At 32.1% G+C, this 17,627-nt stretch overlaps 1 protein-coding gene across 4 annotated transcripts; it reads left to right on the top strand.

Moving 5' to 3' along the window:
• Nucleotides 1-469: 469 nt before the first annotated feature.
• Nucleotides 470-6,365, top strand: LOC102608426 (uncharacterized). Of its 4 annotated transcripts, XM_052438274.1 has the most exons (12): nucleotides 470-878; nucleotides 1,475-1,527; nucleotides 1,836-1,899; nucleotides 2,222-2,352; nucleotides 2,980-3,124; nucleotides 3,258-3,385; nucleotides 3,606-3,677; nucleotides 3,979-4,105; nucleotides 4,179-4,303; nucleotides 5,066-5,107; nucleotides 5,249-5,461; nucleotides 6,079-6,365. In XM_052438274.1, exons 1-12 carry the CDS (start codon nucleotides 665-667, stop codon nucleotides 6,145-6,147), a joined length of 1,383 nt encoding a protein of 460 aa, XP_052294234.1. In that variant the 5' UTR covers nucleotides 470-664; the 3' UTR covers nucleotides 6,148-6,365. The 4 variants fall into 4 exon arrangements, with proteins under 4 accessions (XP_052294234.1, XP_006478173.2, XP_006478177.2 ...); XM_006478110.3 differs by lacking the exons at nucleotides 1,475-1,527; nucleotides 1,836-1,899 and having other exon boundaries at nucleotides 476-878; XM_006478114.4 differs by lacking the exons at nucleotides 470-878; nucleotides 1,836-1,899 and having other exon boundaries at nucleotides 1,160-1,527.
• Nucleotides 6,366-17,627: the final 11,262 nt, after the last annotated feature.

The following is a 17,627-nucleotide window of genomic DNA, read 5'->3' as shown; positions in this document are numbered from 1 at the left end:
AATTTTCGTAGTTGGTAATTTTTTTAAAAATCACCTTAACAAAATCACCTCATATTCGAAATGTAATTTTAAGAATAAGTTTTATACTTAATATAATTTCATATACATCCTCACGTATATTATAAAATCTAAAATTATCCTTATTCAATTAGTAAATAAAATATTAAATTTAAAAAGATTATTATTGTCACCGATTATATTAAAATAATAAAATAAAAAATTATTTTAGTTATAAACCACAAAAATTATAAGCAAGTCATTATGGAATTTAAACAATATACGTTTTGAGTGGAATTTATTATTTCAATGCTTTTTAGAGAAAAATTCCAATTGTGATATTGAGTAACTTAGCCTCTCTCGGTATCTAATTCCTGACATCGCCTCTCAGCAAAATGACAGTGGAAGATAAGTTGGTCATATACACACTCTGTATTCTTGTAAACATGCGAGTTAAGGCGTGAGAATTTGGTTAATAAACATGCTTTAAGGCATGAGAACTTAGTCAGTAGACTCTTTTTTATTATTTAATTTGTAATTAGTGTAAAATATATAGTGCTTGTAACAGACGCTATTGAATCTTGATCAGCTGACGTTACTATCTCAGCTGCCAAACAGCAGCACTTTTCATTTTTAGCTTTTGTTTCAGGAACTTTAATAGCTTTTTATGGCTTTTAAGCCTAAATCCATCTGGCGTTTAGCTAAAATTGTAAATTTTCATCTGGGATTGCCAAGTTTGGTGCCCAACGGATGTGGGTTTGCTTCTGATTTGAGATTTTTCAGAAAATGGGAATGTTGCAGTGCTGGTGGTGCTGGTGTTTTGGCTCAGACTCGTGACTCTCAGTCCACTGGTTTTCAAGAGAATTTGAATCTTCTTTCTAGTGAGTTTTTTCACAATTGATTTGTTTCTTTTATTGCTTTGTATCAGGATTGTTTGTTAGTTAATGGTGAATTATGTGTTTGATAACTTTGATTTTTACATGTCTTGTGATTTTGCCAGTTAATCCGTAGTTTCTTACGGTCAACGACAATTAAGGACCAGGTGTTAGGTCAGTTACGTTTTAGGAGGACTTAATTGATATATTTTCAGAATTAATGGTTTATTTGATATTTTTTCAAACAACAAGGGTTGTAGTGTAAATTACTCTTTTCAAATCCTTGACCACAAAGGGGACGATAGGTAATAATATCACAGTCCTTGAGCTTTCATAAATGCTTTACATATATGGTGGGTTTGCTAATTGATAAGTAGAATTGAAATGGATTGAAATTGAACAAAAATAGGAAATGGATGTTTATTTAAATTACTACTACTAATAATAATATTAAAATTTTGAGAAACCAGGATCTATTTGGTAAGAATGAACAACTTTGTTTAAATTTGAAAAATTGTAGATGATTGGTATATAATGTTATTATCCTGAACAAAAACCTTGTCGCGTAAAAATAAATGATACAAAATCTTTCGCGATAGCAGCGGAAAAGGCCTCTGGATTTATTCAATATCTGCAGTCTCTTCAGTTCACAAGGGTAACTGGGCGGATTTGGTAAAGTTTAATATTTTATTATTTATTTTTTAAATTATGTTTTTGATCTTTGTTTGGTGATATTACCATCTCCTACAGTATCTGAAATCTTAGGCCGGTTTCTGCCTGTTCTTTGATTTTTTATTTTGTCAAAGATTTAATCATTTAAGAATTTTTGCTTGAATTATGCTCAATGTCGTCTCATTTTAATATTCTATTGAGGAATCTAGTGAAATTTAAGGTTTCACTGAATATTATTGCTGTAATTCATTTCATTTTGTTTCACTTTTCTTCAATTCAAACATTCAATAGGATATGCATGACATATGCAGTGAGAAAAGATTGACATGGTTCATCATTCAATTTCACCAAGGAGGTGAGAGAATATTATATTTTAGCAGCAGACGGAGCTATTTTTTCTAGTATCTGGGGGGATTATGCTAATCTTTTCGTGGTGTTTTGGGAATTTTGTAAATCATTAAATTCAAAAAAGTTAAATGCCCGGTTTATCACACCCTTGGATAGAGTTTATCTCTTAGGCTAGTTTCAATCTAGTGTTCTGCACACAAACACACTTATGCACTTGTGCAAATATTTTATGCATGTGTTTGATGACAGAAACTTTCTCTGGTTTGGTGATTTATTCCTGGTCCTCTAGAATAAAAGGTTTCTTTTATTTCTCGGCTTGTTCAATACAGATATAAGCAAAATGGAGGGAATGGCTAGGAGCAGTGATAAAAACATCACCCGTGTTCTCTTTTGCGGTCCACATTTCCCTGCTTCCCATAATTATACTAAAGAATACTTGCAAAATTACCCTTCCATTCAGGTACTCTCACACTTTTCTTTAAGAATTCTCTACCTTCAATAGTTTGTTTCTAGGCAGAATAATCACACTAGTATACTATACCTAAGTACTTTGCTAACTCCAGACTTGCAAAAGAAGAAGTTGCTTATGGAATGTAATTGCACTTCTTGAGGTTATAAGAGTTGCTGTTTGTTGGAAAATCAGCTTTAGTTTGTAAGTTATCACTTGAGTCCAAAACCTATGCTTATAGGCATGAGCCAACATAGTATTTAAAGTCTATTATAGATAATAGTTGTGGATTAAACTTTCTTTGTGGGGGGTTTTCTTGCATACGCTTGAGCTAATTTTATAATTTTCTACCAAAGTGCATTCATGACCTAAATTATTCTGGAAACAATTTGTTTCGAAATTAAAAGGAAGGGTCTATGCTTTTTCCTAGTATGAATACATTATACGCCTCTTATTGAACTTCTGGGCAGATGATAGCCTCAGTATATTGCATGATTATGGACCTTCCATAAGTTCCATGACTGTTTCTTCCATTGCTGATTTTTATTTATTGAAACATACATGTAATATAAAATTTTATTTGATAAAATGTCCTAGTTGCTATGAATTTATTAAGTATTCCTATTTTCACATTTGTAGGTTGATGTGGTCCCCATTAGTGATGTGCCTGACGTCATAGCAAACTACCATCTTTGTGTGGTAAAAACCATGCGGCTAGATTCAAATTGTATATCTCGTGCGAATCAGATGAAGCTTATAATGCAGTTTGGGGTTGGCCTGGAAGGTCATTGTCTTATATGCTCATTTGCCATAAACTTGGAGCTTTTTGGATATGATTTGTACTTTTGGATGTATTTTCCATTTATGTTTCATAATATCTGCTGTTGAAATTGATTAGTTTCTGTGTTTGTGTTAAGGTGTGGATATTAATGCTGCTACAAGATGCGGCATCAAAGTTGCTAGAATCCCAGGTGACGTGACTGGAAATGCTGCATCGTGTGCTGAATTGACCATATATCTAATGCTGGGCCTTCTCAGAAAGCAGGTTGTTTTGTTCAATCTAACAACTGACATTCCTTTCTCATAAAAGCACTCATTGTGATAGGAGAAAGAGCAGTGGTTGTGAATGAAAAGTGTTCCTTTCATGTATTTGTACCTTGAAATATTTGGCCAAATTAAATCTGCTTTGCATATTATTTTCAGCATACAACCTCCTCCATTTTAATGATTTCCTGACCATCTGAGTAACTTCTGAAATGTTGTAGAATGAGATGAGAATGGCCATAGAGCAAAAAAAACTTGGAGTGCCAACTGGTGAGACACTACTTGGGAAAACTGTGAGTGTCAACTTTCCTAGTCTTTTAAGTTCTAAGTACATTCACTTTTTTCCTTCAAGCAGTTTCTGTCCAAAGCTTAATAAATTTCATGTTTCTTTCTCCATGTCTTTTCCTTGCTTCATGTTTGCTAGTTTTGGACAACGCAAATGATTCCTATTATCATAAAAAAAATTTACGATTGATTTGAGACCTCCTTTTAAACGATGATCTTCAAATGTTTACCATTTTTAGTAAGATATACTATATTTGACTGTCCCTACCACGTTTATCATTAAATATTATATTTTCCTTGTTCTTTCAGGTATTTATCTTGGGCTTTGGAAATATTGGGGTTGAATTGGCAAAGCGCTTGCGACCATTTGGTGTGAAAATTATTGCCACAAAAAGGAGTTGGGCTTCACATTCTCAAGTTTCTTGCCAATCTAGTGGTATGTTAGGACCCTTGAGTGACGGTGAAACTCATCACTGAAGTCTTTTTCATTTAGCTGTTTCATTTGTCAGCACTTGCGGTAAAAAACGGGATCATTGATGATTTGGTTGATGAGAAGGGGTGTCATGAAGATATTTTTGAGTTTGCTAGCAAGGCCGACGTAGTTGTTTGTTGCCTGAGTTTAAATAAGCAGACGGTGAAGCTCTGCTCATCCTCCTTATCTTCAAAATCTATGTTCTTTGCAACATATGTTGTTTTCATGTTTCAAGGACATGGGGTTTCATTCTAATTCTATATGCATTCTTATAAATAATCTTAACCGGAAAAATTCATATGGAGCTTGTTCCTCAATGTGATTCCAGTGAAAAGACTTTTTTTTTCCCCAGTTATTTCATCTCATGTTAACCTGTATGATATACTTTCTTCCTACAATACAATCCCAGTTTTTCTTAGATTATTTGGAACTCTAGCAATATGAAATCTATCTGTCTATCTTTTTGCTTGTGTATGTTTTTACTTTGCAATTATACTCTTCCATTTAAAAGGTGATAATTATTTGCTTCTAACATGTTCTTTCTTTGTGCCCGGCCTTTGTACTCATATAGATGCTTCGGGTAATATAAGTACATAAAAATTCAGGTCTGTTCACAAAGCATCATGTTGGGGTCTTTGTGTTGGATAACTAGTACTACCTGAATGCTCTGTGTGTGCCAGGCCTTTACACTATACATGTCAATATCTCTAATATGATAAGTATATGAAACTTCAGGTCTGTTCAGTGTTCACAACGCTGCACATTGGGGTCTTTATGTTAGATAATTACTATGATGGGATTGTTGCTTCTTTTATAGTAGTCTTTTTATGTCATTATTACTCAACCAACTTACAATCTGGATTATATTCAATGTCTGCATTAGTCATTGTCTGCAATTGACCATTTGGATATCTTGACTTACAGGCTGGCATTGTAAACAAGTCATTTCTATCTTCAATGAAAAAGGTTTGTTCTTTTATAAGCACTAGTAAACTGCACAAGAAGGCATTTTTATTTTCCTTTCCCTATTTTCATTTTCCAAAATCTGCGTCTATAGGCATTGCAAGAGAGCATAACATACATAATGGAAGTGATTCATATTTCCAGGGTTCTCTTCTGGTGAATATTGCTCGAGGAGGTCTTTTAGACTATGAGGCCATTGCTCATTACCTTGAATGTGGCCACTTGGGAGGCTTGGGCATTGATGTTGCTTGGACAGAGCCGTTTGATCCCAATGACCCAATTCTAAAGTTCAAGAATGTTTTAATCACACCTCATGTTGGAGGTGTTACTGAACATTCTTACAGATCAATGGCTAAGGTATGTATTGGTGCAATTAGTGATAGAACTTGAATTAGGAGACTATTTAAGCCACTGGCTGCTCATGAAAATCACCGTAAAACTAAGTTTTGCACATAACAATTGGCAATAAGAAACTGATAAGCCTTAATTAAGTTTTGCACATAATAACTGACAACAAGAAACTGAGAAGCCTTGAAGTTTTCTTACTCATTTGGTCCTAAATCTCGGTCAATCTGAAATTATAGTAATTGATGTGTGTTTATACTTTGAATCATAAATTTAAGCCCCAGAGGGAAAGAAGATGCAAAATTGTCCGTTAGAGGGTTTGGGAAATTATAAGGGATAGCTTGAAATTTAAAGGACCCCACGCCCTTCATTTTGAATGACAACTGTGATTCACTGAAAATTGACATCACTTTATTAGCATTTTGCAGCATCTATTGTTCTGGTCTCTATATCATCAGTCGTTTTATTTATTTGCTTATAATATTCACTCAACTATTACTTTTATGTCGCATCAGTTCATTCATGCAAATTTGTATTATTAGTTTATATGATTTGCTAATGTTATTTCATCTAAGATTATTTATACTAAATGTGTCCTATATGCATCTCTCTTGATTGTACAATTACAGGTTGTTGGCGACGTTGCCCTTCAACTTCATGCGGGGACTCCTTTGACAGGACTAGAGTTTGTGAATTGATTCAACTCTAAGGAATCTGTTTCATCGGTCAAAACTAATAGGCATGCTATCCTTTGACTAATCTTTCCTGGCATTTTGAAAGAGCCACCATTGCCTGTTTGACAGTTGACCATTACAAGCAAATTCCTTATACCTCCATTGTTGTTTATGCAAACATTGTATACTTCGAAAAGTGTATTCTTACTGCTGTTTGATGGAATCCCTTAGTTAAAAATAAAGATGGTCAATGGGCCGGGCGGTAGGCAGCAGGCGGTACGATACGGTCACGACATGTGTCCTATAGCACAGTATGGCACAAACACGTTTCGGTACAGCATGGCACGCACGTGGGTTGGGTCAGGCCTAGAATTTTAAGCACGCGGACCTTAAAAGCAAGAGACAATTAGAGATGGGTCAAAACATGGTACGCGAAAAGGCACATAATAAGAACGCTTCATTAATGGTGTAGCATGCAGCCCGTGAGCCATCAATAGCATATGGGCAGGAGTATATCAAAATAAAATTTTTTTAATGAAAAGTAAATATAAAATATTATGATTTTACAAATATTTTGAAATTAAATTTTTTAATATATTTCTTTAGCATAGGCTTTTAAAAATTAATTTAAGTCTTAGTTTAAATAAATATTCTAATTGTTTTATGTTTATAATTTATTACATGAATAAGTAAATATCATGATTTTAATAAATAAAATTTTAAATATCATAATTTTATAAATGATAAATAAAAAATTTTACGACATTAATATTTCATTTATAAAATCATATATGCTTCATTTGTGAATGAAATATTTCTCATATTTATAAAAACAAAATTATGAATGAAATATTTTTTATGATATTTTAATTTTCATTAATCATTACTATGATCTATGAAATCAAATTTATATGTTATGATTGGTTATTGTGAAATTAAATATATAGTTGTGAAATTATCATAAGCTAATAATAAAATGTTAATTGCTCTCTTAATAAAAATTATTGTTATTGTTGTTGTTGTTATTATTATTATGCTGATGGGCTTAAAAAAACATGTCAGACACATGAGATTAAATAAAGCACATCAGATATGTGGGCTATTGTAGACATGCTAGACATGGGAGCTTGAGCGGGGAAAAAAAAAGGTTGATGGACCTTTTTTGGGCACGGTCCGAGCAGGGCATGAGTAGGCTCGTGATGTGGTCATGCCAGGCCCTTATAAAAAAATTTGGGCGCGGCACGGCATGACCCACCAGCGTGGTAGGTCATATTGTGTCGGCCCATGGGCTCTAGTGGGTCGAGGTTTGACGTGCCGCGCCGTGCGTTGTAGAGATGGCAAAACCCCGGGCCGGGTCCGGGTATTGCCATGATCGGACCCTGCCCGGATGCAACCGGTCTGGGTCCGGGTCCGGGCCAGGTTTTAATCCGGGTACCCGGATTTTATATTTTTTAATATTTTATGTGTATATATTTTTTATTTTTTGGTAATTTTATAAGTTTTAAATTTATTTCAATAAAATTTGACATGAAAATATAAATTTTAAGTGTTTAAAACTTTATATATGTATAATAAATAAGTTAAATAAATATAAAATATTTAAAATAATATATATTTTATAATTTTTTTTAATAAAATCCGGGTTCCGGGTTTATCAAGTGATGTCCAAGACCGACCCGGCTTCATACTCGGGCCGGGTAATACACGGCCTGCAACGCCCGGGTACGGTCCGGGTCCGGACCGGGCGGGTATTTTTGCCACCTCTAGTGCGTTGGCCATCTTTAGTTAAAAGGAATTCAGAATTTAATTCCTTTAATGTTAATGAGAAATTTTCTATTTTATTTCTTTAAATATAAAGATGTTACGGTAGATGTTTGGTATAATTACGGTAGATGCTAAGTATAGTCATGATGTTGGGACCAAACTAATTTTATTACAAAGAAGAGGTTACAACTTAATAGAAGTGTAGTTACAAAATTTATTGTTTTGGCTTAGTAATTCATTTTTTTTTTGTTTTTTTTTAGGTAGAGATTAGTTATTCTTAGTACAATTGACAAAGAGATAAAATATGTACCTACATTAATAATTAATTAATGGAACATTCTAAATCCAATTTTTAAACATTGATGGAAAAAAATAGATATAATTTAGAAAAACTAGCACATATTTTTTATAATATACGGATAATTATTATCAAGTAGATGCAAGTTTCTTAAGATGAGAATTTAAAAAAATTATAATTTATTATAATGTACGATTTATTTTTATTTATAATTGACCTAAATTAAGATCAATTTTTTTTATGACAGTATAAAGATTATTCCTATGTATAAAACATATTGAGAGATTTTATTGGGTTTTTAATTAAATATACCCCAAAAAATGGGTAAATACTCCATGCTTGAAAATTACGTGGATATGTTATTTTTTAGATGGTGTATGGTCTAGAATATCCCTAAAGAAAAATATAAAATACACACAAAAATCACCTCTAACGCACTCTTTACTTCTCACACTTTTTCACTTCATACAACACAAAATCACTCCACACTCTCAAAATCACTCATGAACAACCAATGTGTTGATATTTTAGTTTGCAAATAGGTACACTATTCATCCAATGAATGACGTACTTTCAACTTTATTTTTATTTTATGTTATTTATTCATTTTCTTAACATTTTTAGGATCTTATTTGGTTTGTGATAAATAATAAAACAACTCACATTTTCATTACATTTCATCATATCACTATCATGCGATGGATTTTCTAACTAAATTTGTCAAAACCTCAATTTGTTATCAAAATTTTGTTTTTCACCCGTATTGTGCATGTATGAATTTACACGCCTGTAATCGTGCAAGTGTGCAAAATGTTCCAACTACTATGACACCCTAACATTCTATTAGTGCAAAAAATATATTTTTCACTAAATATGTCATCTGACTATTATTGGATTGTAGTTGTGTATTTTAATAAGTTACACGACTACTGTCGTGTACATATGAACTTACACACTACAGTCGTGCATATATGTAAAATGTTCTAACTGTTATGAGAGCCTAGTATTCTATCAGTGCAAAAAAAAAAAAAAAGAGAAGAAATACGTCCCCTGACTATTTATTAGGTTGTAGTCGTATATTTTTACACGTTACACAACTTTTGTCATGTATGTATGAATTTATACTACAACAGTTGTGCAAGTACGAAAAATATAATAGTTGTTATGAATATTTAGAAAATGTAAATATTATTGTTCACAATGATTTTGATGGTATATCTATGACACCTAGTATTCTGTTAGTGTAATTAAATATATAGTTGTGAACTTGTTCACAATAAAATATATCTATGACACCTAGTATTTTGTTAGTATAAAGAATATTTTTTTTCTACTAAATATATTCTTTGACTTTTTACTGGATTATAATTGTATATTTTAGTAAGTTACGCAACTTTTGTTGTGTAAACGAGCAATTACACGACTGCAGTCGTGTAAATGGGCTAATGGTTCCACACTTCATTATATGTCTTGTTTGATTTTGTTTTTGAATTTGTAGCATAATCATGTGTTGTGTTATTCTAGGAAATGATTTAAGTACATGTGCCTATTATGTTTTGTGGTGAATGGATTGAACAAAACGGCCATTATAAATTTAATGCTATAGAAGCAAGAGGGATAATAGTGCCTTGTTCTACAACATATGCACTGATAGAAAAAGTATCTCTAATTATTTTCATTAATATTTCTGCATTTGACATTTAAATGAAGTTCAAGCTTAAAACATTCGATCTAATGTCGTCCGTTCCAATTATGACTGATGATGATATAGATTATTTTCTAAAGAAAAAAGATTAGTGGAGCTAAGTTGAAGATTATTTTTTGTATTGCCTATAAGCGAAAATAGCTTTTGGTGACACATATTGCTGATGTTGACCCTAACTTCAGACTAGTTAGCTATCCACAAGAACTTGCCGAGCATATGTTAAAGGTGAAGGTTTAAGCTCAAATAATTTTGTTGCTGAAGATCAATTAGTATCCGAATTTATTCTTGAAACACAACTTAATGATAAAAAGGGCTAAATTTAGAACATGTAAATATTATTGTTCACAATGATTTTGATGGTATAACAGTTAGTGATCTAATAGTGGGGAATATAGTACCTTGCAATATGAGTTTCCCACTCCCTAATAGTAAATATATGCCTAGAGTTAATTTGTTTGCATGCAGCAATACATTAGCCAATGACAACTCACTTTCAAGTAGTAATAACTTGCCATCCATGGAAGCTGTTAGTGACAGTGAAAGGTTAATATGGAAAAAGTTCTTCAGTTCGAAAGATGAGTTGCAAAAATGCTTTTTATGGAAGCCTTGAGGAAAAATTTTGAGTTTAAAACCTTAAAGTCAGGGAAGAACATACTTGTTGTTAGGTGTATTGACAATACTTATAAATGGCTACTTCGTGCTACCAAGCTTGGAAGTTCGAATATGTTTGAAATTAGAAGGTATTAGAGTGTCCATACTTACGCACTTGATGTATGTAAGAGAGATCATTGTCATGTTTCATTCAAGCTTATTGGACAAAAGATTTGTCACAAGTATAAAGGCGCTTTATCCTCATATAGGCCTGGTGATATCAGAGAAAATTTTCAAAAATAGTTTGAGCATAAAATAAGTTACCAGAAATGATTTCCAAAAATAGTTTGGGCATAAAATAAGTTACCACAAACTATAAAAAGCAAGAGAATATACAATAGATAAAGTTAAAGGCACAGCTGAGGATTCATTTAAGTTATTCCTACATGGTAATGTTGGAGAAGAAAAATTTGGGCACCCATAAATTTTTTGAAGTAGACAGGGCAAATAACCTTAAATATTTCTTTATGACAGTTAGGAGCTGTATACATGGATTCATTTGATCAAGAAGGCTAATCATTACAAATGACGGCACATTCTTGAAGGAAAAATTTAAAGGAACTTTGCTTATTGCGACAGCAGTTGATGGTAACAATCAACTTTATCCTATTGCATTTGGTATCGGTGACAATGGGAACAATGCCTTATAAGGTGGTTTCTAATGAACTTAAAGGAAGCAAGAGGTGAAATTTATAATTTGGTTTTATTTCTGACCAATACCTAAGTATAAAGAAAAAAGTTAACATTATATTCCTAAAAGCTGCATATGATACTTGTATTCACCATTTGAAGCCAAACTTACGTGTCAAGTTTAAAGAAATTGAGATAAGTGCAATTGTTGAACTACCTGCAAAGGTCTATTGACCACAATAATTTAACTGCTTTATGAATGAGATACAAAAGGTCGATGAGAGTTGTAAAATATCTTTAAGGTAAGATATGAGAAGTGGACTCGATGTAGGGCTCGTTCTCATTTTGACGATTTGCATTATAGTATTATGACAACCAAAATAGTAGAATCCATGAATTTTGTCCTTAAAGATCCTCGACAGTTGCCCATTCATAAGTTATTGGATTTGATCATTGATAAACTACGAGAGTAGTTTTGTGATAGGTGAAAGGACACAGATAATTGTCACACTCAAATACAAAATGAGTTAAAATGAAGTTGTTCAAAAAATCAGAGAATTCTCGTATATATAGAGTGGTGGCACTAAATATGCATGAATTTATTGTTAAGGATGCTGACCTTAATGGTCTTGTACTTAATCAACTACTTTATAAACATGGATTAACTATATGTAGATATCGACAAACATTGTCTGTATATCATATGTGTTCTCATTACTATTCCAGTGAAGCATGAGTTGTAGCATATGAAACAATCTATCTCATTGGTGCACAAGAAGAATGAGAAGTTTTAAAAGAAGTGTATAGTTATGAGGTTTACCCCCCTGTGAAAAAGCGGAAAAAAGGTCGGCTACAAGAAATTAGGATAACATCACAAGACGAGGAGAAGTTAAGTCGTAAATGTGGTAAGTGCGGTTATAGAGGACATAATCGACTAACTTGCAATGTACTAATTCCAATAATTGACAATGAGCCTATAGTTGGACTAAATGAAACAAAAACAAGCATGCGTAATATACTCAAAATTACATTCTTGTCCTTTTTATTATCTTAATTTCTTTAATATCTGTAATAGTTAGTTGAAAAATTTATACTTTTTTTTATTTTACAGGTGGATAAGTAAGTATATTTGTCTGTCTTTTGTTGTTTTCAAAGGGAGGCAACCAAGGGTTTATAGTAGTTGGCTAAGTGTCTGGAGCAAATTAATAACTATGTCGATTGAGTAGAAACTTTTGTTCACTTAAAACTAATTTATAATTCTAACATGTGTTGGGCCTATGTTGTTTAATGTAGAAAAACTTTCTTTATTTAATGTATTGAAGTTTGATATGTTACGTTAATTATGTTATTTATCAAGTACGTTGATTGTGTTGTCATTTTGATGAGTGTTTTAGGTAGTTTTTGTTCCCTATCTACGTAGTCGATTAACATCATGCATTTATGAAGTTACCCAACTATTGTCATGTATCTACGAAGTTCACTCGACTATAGAAATTTATTAAGAGATGAATCATTGATGTGCAACTGATGGTAATGATTTATAACTATCAAGTGATCAAGAATAATTGGTGTATCTACGAAGATGCTCGATTGTAGTAGCGTGTATGTGGAAAGATACTCGACTATAGTCGTGTATATGCGAAGATACCCAATTGTTGTCGTGTATGTGGAAAGTTCATTTGACTATAACCATTTATTAAGAGATGAACCATTGATGTGTAACTAATGGATAATGGTTTATAACTGTAAAATGATCAAGAATAACTAGTGTATCTACAAAGGTACTAAACTAAAGTTGTATGTATCTACGAAAATACTCAATTGTAGTCATCTATTTAACTGTAGTCGTGAACTTGGGTTGAGCATTCCTTCAATGTTTGTGACTATCCTATTATATCACATATATGATGCAAATGTATCTTATATTCTTTCAATAGTAGACTTAATAAAAAATAAAGCTTATACATGATGCAAAATTATCTTCTATTCTTTCAATAATAGATTTTAAAAAAAAGCTAATATATGATGCAAAACTATCTTCAATTACATCAAATGTCAATTGCATCTCTATTGTAACTGTTATATACGATAATAATTTATCCAAAAAATGGGAAAATCACTTAAATAAAGTTCTTGAGGGTGTGACATTAGGTCATTGGTTTCAATGACCTATATCTAAATAATTTGATAGCCAATGCTTTTTTATGTTGTGTAACATCATCATGTTGGCAATATGTGTTCACATTAAGGCCATAGACTAGAACCTCCGAGTACCACAACAAAAATGCTCTACAGTCACCACTAAGAAAATTCATCTATATATATATATATATATATATATCAATAATAAAATCATCATTTTAGTTAAAAAAACCAATATATAATGTACTTATTTGTATAGCCTGATTTTTGTTGTAGAATGTTTCGTACTAGCAAGATGAGCCAAGGAACTTTTGATATGACATCAATACAATGTGGATGTGTTTTGTGATATGATATCTTATAAAGTAGTAAAAGTATCATGTTTGCAACAGGCAACAATTATTTGACCAAACTTGAATCTTTTTGTATAGTTTATCATAGAGTCATAAACATTAATCTTGCCCATAGGTATATCGATCACCACGGGAATCCATTGCTCATTTATGGTAACAACAAATATACCTGCATAGTTTGCACAATATTTTAGTAATTAAATTCCACAATGTAAAAAAGAATCATATAATGCCAAACTCACAGTTGAAACACTTTTCCAAGGAGTGGTGCAGTCTAATTTGCACCATTAGCATCATCAATGTAGTAACTCTCTTTTTCCCACACCCTATTGGGGTCTTGCATATAAACCATTTGTTTCTCTTTGAGATTGTTCTAGAAAATTTAACAAGAATATATTATCTCTTATTATTTTCAGAGGTTAAGAAAAATATAGTGCAAAATTAACATATCAGAAAATTGTTGTCCATAATGGCATACAGTTGTTTGTTTGGAGTCGTAGCCTTTGACATATCTTTCCTTAAGTAGTAGCATGCAATGTCGATATGCTGAATATAAAGTGTAAATTTTTATTTAGAAAATAGCAAATATTTATCAAAATAAATGATAAAAAAAATAGTGTTAAAGAACTTACAAAATTAGATAGCCACATATCTGGTGTAAATAATTTACGAAAAAAATTCTCTATCAACATCCATAAGAGTCAAATTGATTACTTTCCTACATAAATAGATGATAAAATGACCAGAGGTGTTAAATAAACATACATTATAATAATTAAAATAAATAAAAAGTTAATATCATAATATGAGAAACTTACGACTCTTTTTTATCATTGGCAATATTTATCCATTGTTGTAGCTCTGGTAATTCCTTTTGGGGTATAAGGGGACACATTTGAAAGTCCGCTATCTCTTGAGGGTGCACCTGAACATCCGTTGTCTTTTGCAGCTTTATCAAGAGGTTGGTGTACGATGTCTATAAGTAAGTCGAAGTTTTTCTATCTCTTCTCTTCCCTAAATTATACACCAATCTACAATCTTTTCCTTGTGTTGATATGACAATAGGATCCCTCTTTATAGCATGACAATTATCCGGCATCTCTAATGGGACTGTATCCTTTTATGTACTACAAAGATTGACGAGCATGTCCAATGGTTGTTGTATCAGTGAGACAAATATGACGCCCATAGCATTGTTTATAGGCTACATACACAACAACCAAATTGTTTGAGAATTTAACAAACATATATACTCAATGAACATTTGTCAATTTTAAGGCTCTGTAGTTGAAGTCTCCGTAAATAGCTAAATAAGCTTGTTCAACTTATCATCGATTAAGTCCATATGAACAATTTTCCCCTCAATGTAATCAATCTTAGTGTCCATATTCTTCATCATATGTTTCATTTTGGTGATGTTTTCTTCAATGTTTTGAATGCGACAACCAAAATTATTAATCTTCTCATCAGCAATAGAACCATGAAAGGCAAATGAGGCATGTTGAGATGGACCACCCTGATACGAACAAAAAAATTAAATATTAAATTTGCATTCACAATCAGAAAGTACTTATTAACTAAAAACACACTAGACAATTACTTTTTTTTGGGTTATCTTAATTGGTACTGGTGTTGTTTCATTTATATAATCTGCAGGCAATGTTTTTCGAGCAACAAAGGTGGGTAGACCATCTGATTCACTATCATCATGAGAGTCTTCAAAGCTGTTTAACTCACTATTATTTGATTCACTATCATCATGTGAATTGTTCCCCTCTAGACGACTATCTAATTCGCTACCACTATCCTCTACTTCACCGATCTCTTTAAGCCATTCATCTTCACCAAAAAACTGCATGTAATGTTTATTTTCCTCCACATATCCAGTAGAATGCATTTTTTTATGAAAATCATCTTGGATTTTTTTTTTATTGAAGGTTTTCTTTTAAATCTCACCAAAATCTTTTAGTTTTTTTTTATTTCCATCTCAAAATCTGAGGAAATAATTCAACACATCATTTTGCACATTTATCACTAATGGTGAAAACAACTTTATATGCCCACATCTCTATAATCAATAACATTAGGGCTGGGCATTCCTCGGTTTGGTTCAATTCTAGCCCACAACTGAACCGAACCAAAGGCAATCGGTTTTTTAAAACTGAAACTGAACACGATCCGAACTGGAGAACTGAAACGAATTAATTCGGTTCGGTTCGGTTCAGTTTAACTTAGTTTGATTTGATTTTTTCCCCTTTCTAATTACTCAAAATTTTCAACCTAAATTTAATTCTTTTTACATCCCAATTCAAATATAACCACTCAAAACTTTATTCAAAAATATTCATGTAATTACAATTACTCAATATTTGTTAAAACTAATTTTGGGTGAATCATCTTCAGCTTAATGATAAACAGGAGACTCATTCTCATCTTGAATTTTATCTCGTTTTGAAATTTGAACTCTTGCTTGAAGACTTAGATATCAACAAGGATGAATTGATATGAAAAAAAAATAGATAATTGATTAATCAAGCAACATTAGTGAAGATAAATTTGTTCCATCTTTTTATTCTTTACAAATATATTATAATTATGTTTTTTTTTAAAATTTGATTTAGATAGAGAAACATATAGATCAAATTTTCTAATAAGAAAAAAATTATGTTGTCAGTAAGTCTTCCATTGAAACTTCAAGGAGTAGTTCTGTAGTTGGGAAGAATAAGCAAAGTTTCCACATATAACATTGCATTTTGAATTTCATTAATATACATAGGATGTTTTGAGAAGAATAAGCTATAGCTAATTGCAGTGAAGCAAATTAAGGGTGAATTAAAATAACCTGGAATACTGAAAACACATCAAATCCAACTGTTATTTATATTATTTTTTCCCTCATGTGTCTTGGATTAGGCTACACGTATAGTTCAATTGAAAAAAAAAACTACAACAAATAGAAACAACAGCATCGAAAGCATTTAAAATTAAACAATCTCAATCCCTAAGAGTTATACCTTCAACTTTCATCACCAGATATCACACAAGTAAAAAAAGTCAACTTTAATACCCATTAAAAGGGAGAGAGAAAGCACAAAAAATCAAAAAACACATCTTCAATCCTTCAACCTCTGCGAACAAGAAACAAGAAGCAACTTTGCGACGAGATGATGAGATGGCAAAGACATGACTTTGCACAATGATGACCTGCAAGAACACGCCAGGGGGTTGCTAATGGCCGACGACGACGGCGACTATGAGAACATGACAAAGAGTTGCTAATGGCCGATGAAGACGGTTGTAAGACAAACGATGGAAGTGAGAAAGAGGAAAGATAATGGTAGTTGAGGAGCTGTGGTGTGTGAGAGAGAGGAGATGGGTTTGCTATGTTTTTCCCAGGGGGGGTGAGATTAGATTTAGGGTTTCTTCATTTTTTTTATAATTTTAAAGTGAAGAACCAATCGGTTCTTTGGTTCGATTCAGTTTTGAACCGAACCAATCGGGTCTTATATCTTTTAACCATTCGATTTTTAACTACCAAATCGAACCGAACCGAATTTAATAATTTCGGTTCTGTTTGATAAAAACCGAACTGAATGCCCATCCCTAAATAACATAATTTCTAAATTATATAAATAAAATGATGGTAAACTATATCAAGTAACTAAAGTGGGCAAGCCATGTACTAATTAGTTTAGTTTTGTTACCAGAAAACCACAGGGGAACTCGTGGACACTATACATTGTTCCTTTACTTTTACAATCTATGTTCAATTTCTTCTTATGCTTAGCCACATAGTCTACAATGCCTTTTCTCAAACTCTCAATAATCATATTAAAACAAGAACGTCCCCATGGATATTCATTAAACTTATTAAAATTGTCTACAAGTAGTAAATTAATTTCATTTATATAGTTTCGATTCTCCTTTCTGAGCAAGATCAATTCTACAAAATACACTATGA

Source organism: Citrus sinensis, chromosome 3 (genome assembly GCF_022201045.2).
Source record: "Citrus sinensis cultivar Valencia sweet orange chromosome 3, DVS_A1.0, whole genome shotgun sequence".
Taxonomy (NCBI): Eukaryota; Viridiplantae; Streptophyta; class Magnoliopsida; order Sapindales; family Rutaceae; genus Citrus; species Citrus sinensis.
Note: the sequence above shows the minus strand (reverse complement) of the source record. Positions and strands in the feature narration are given on the sequence as shown.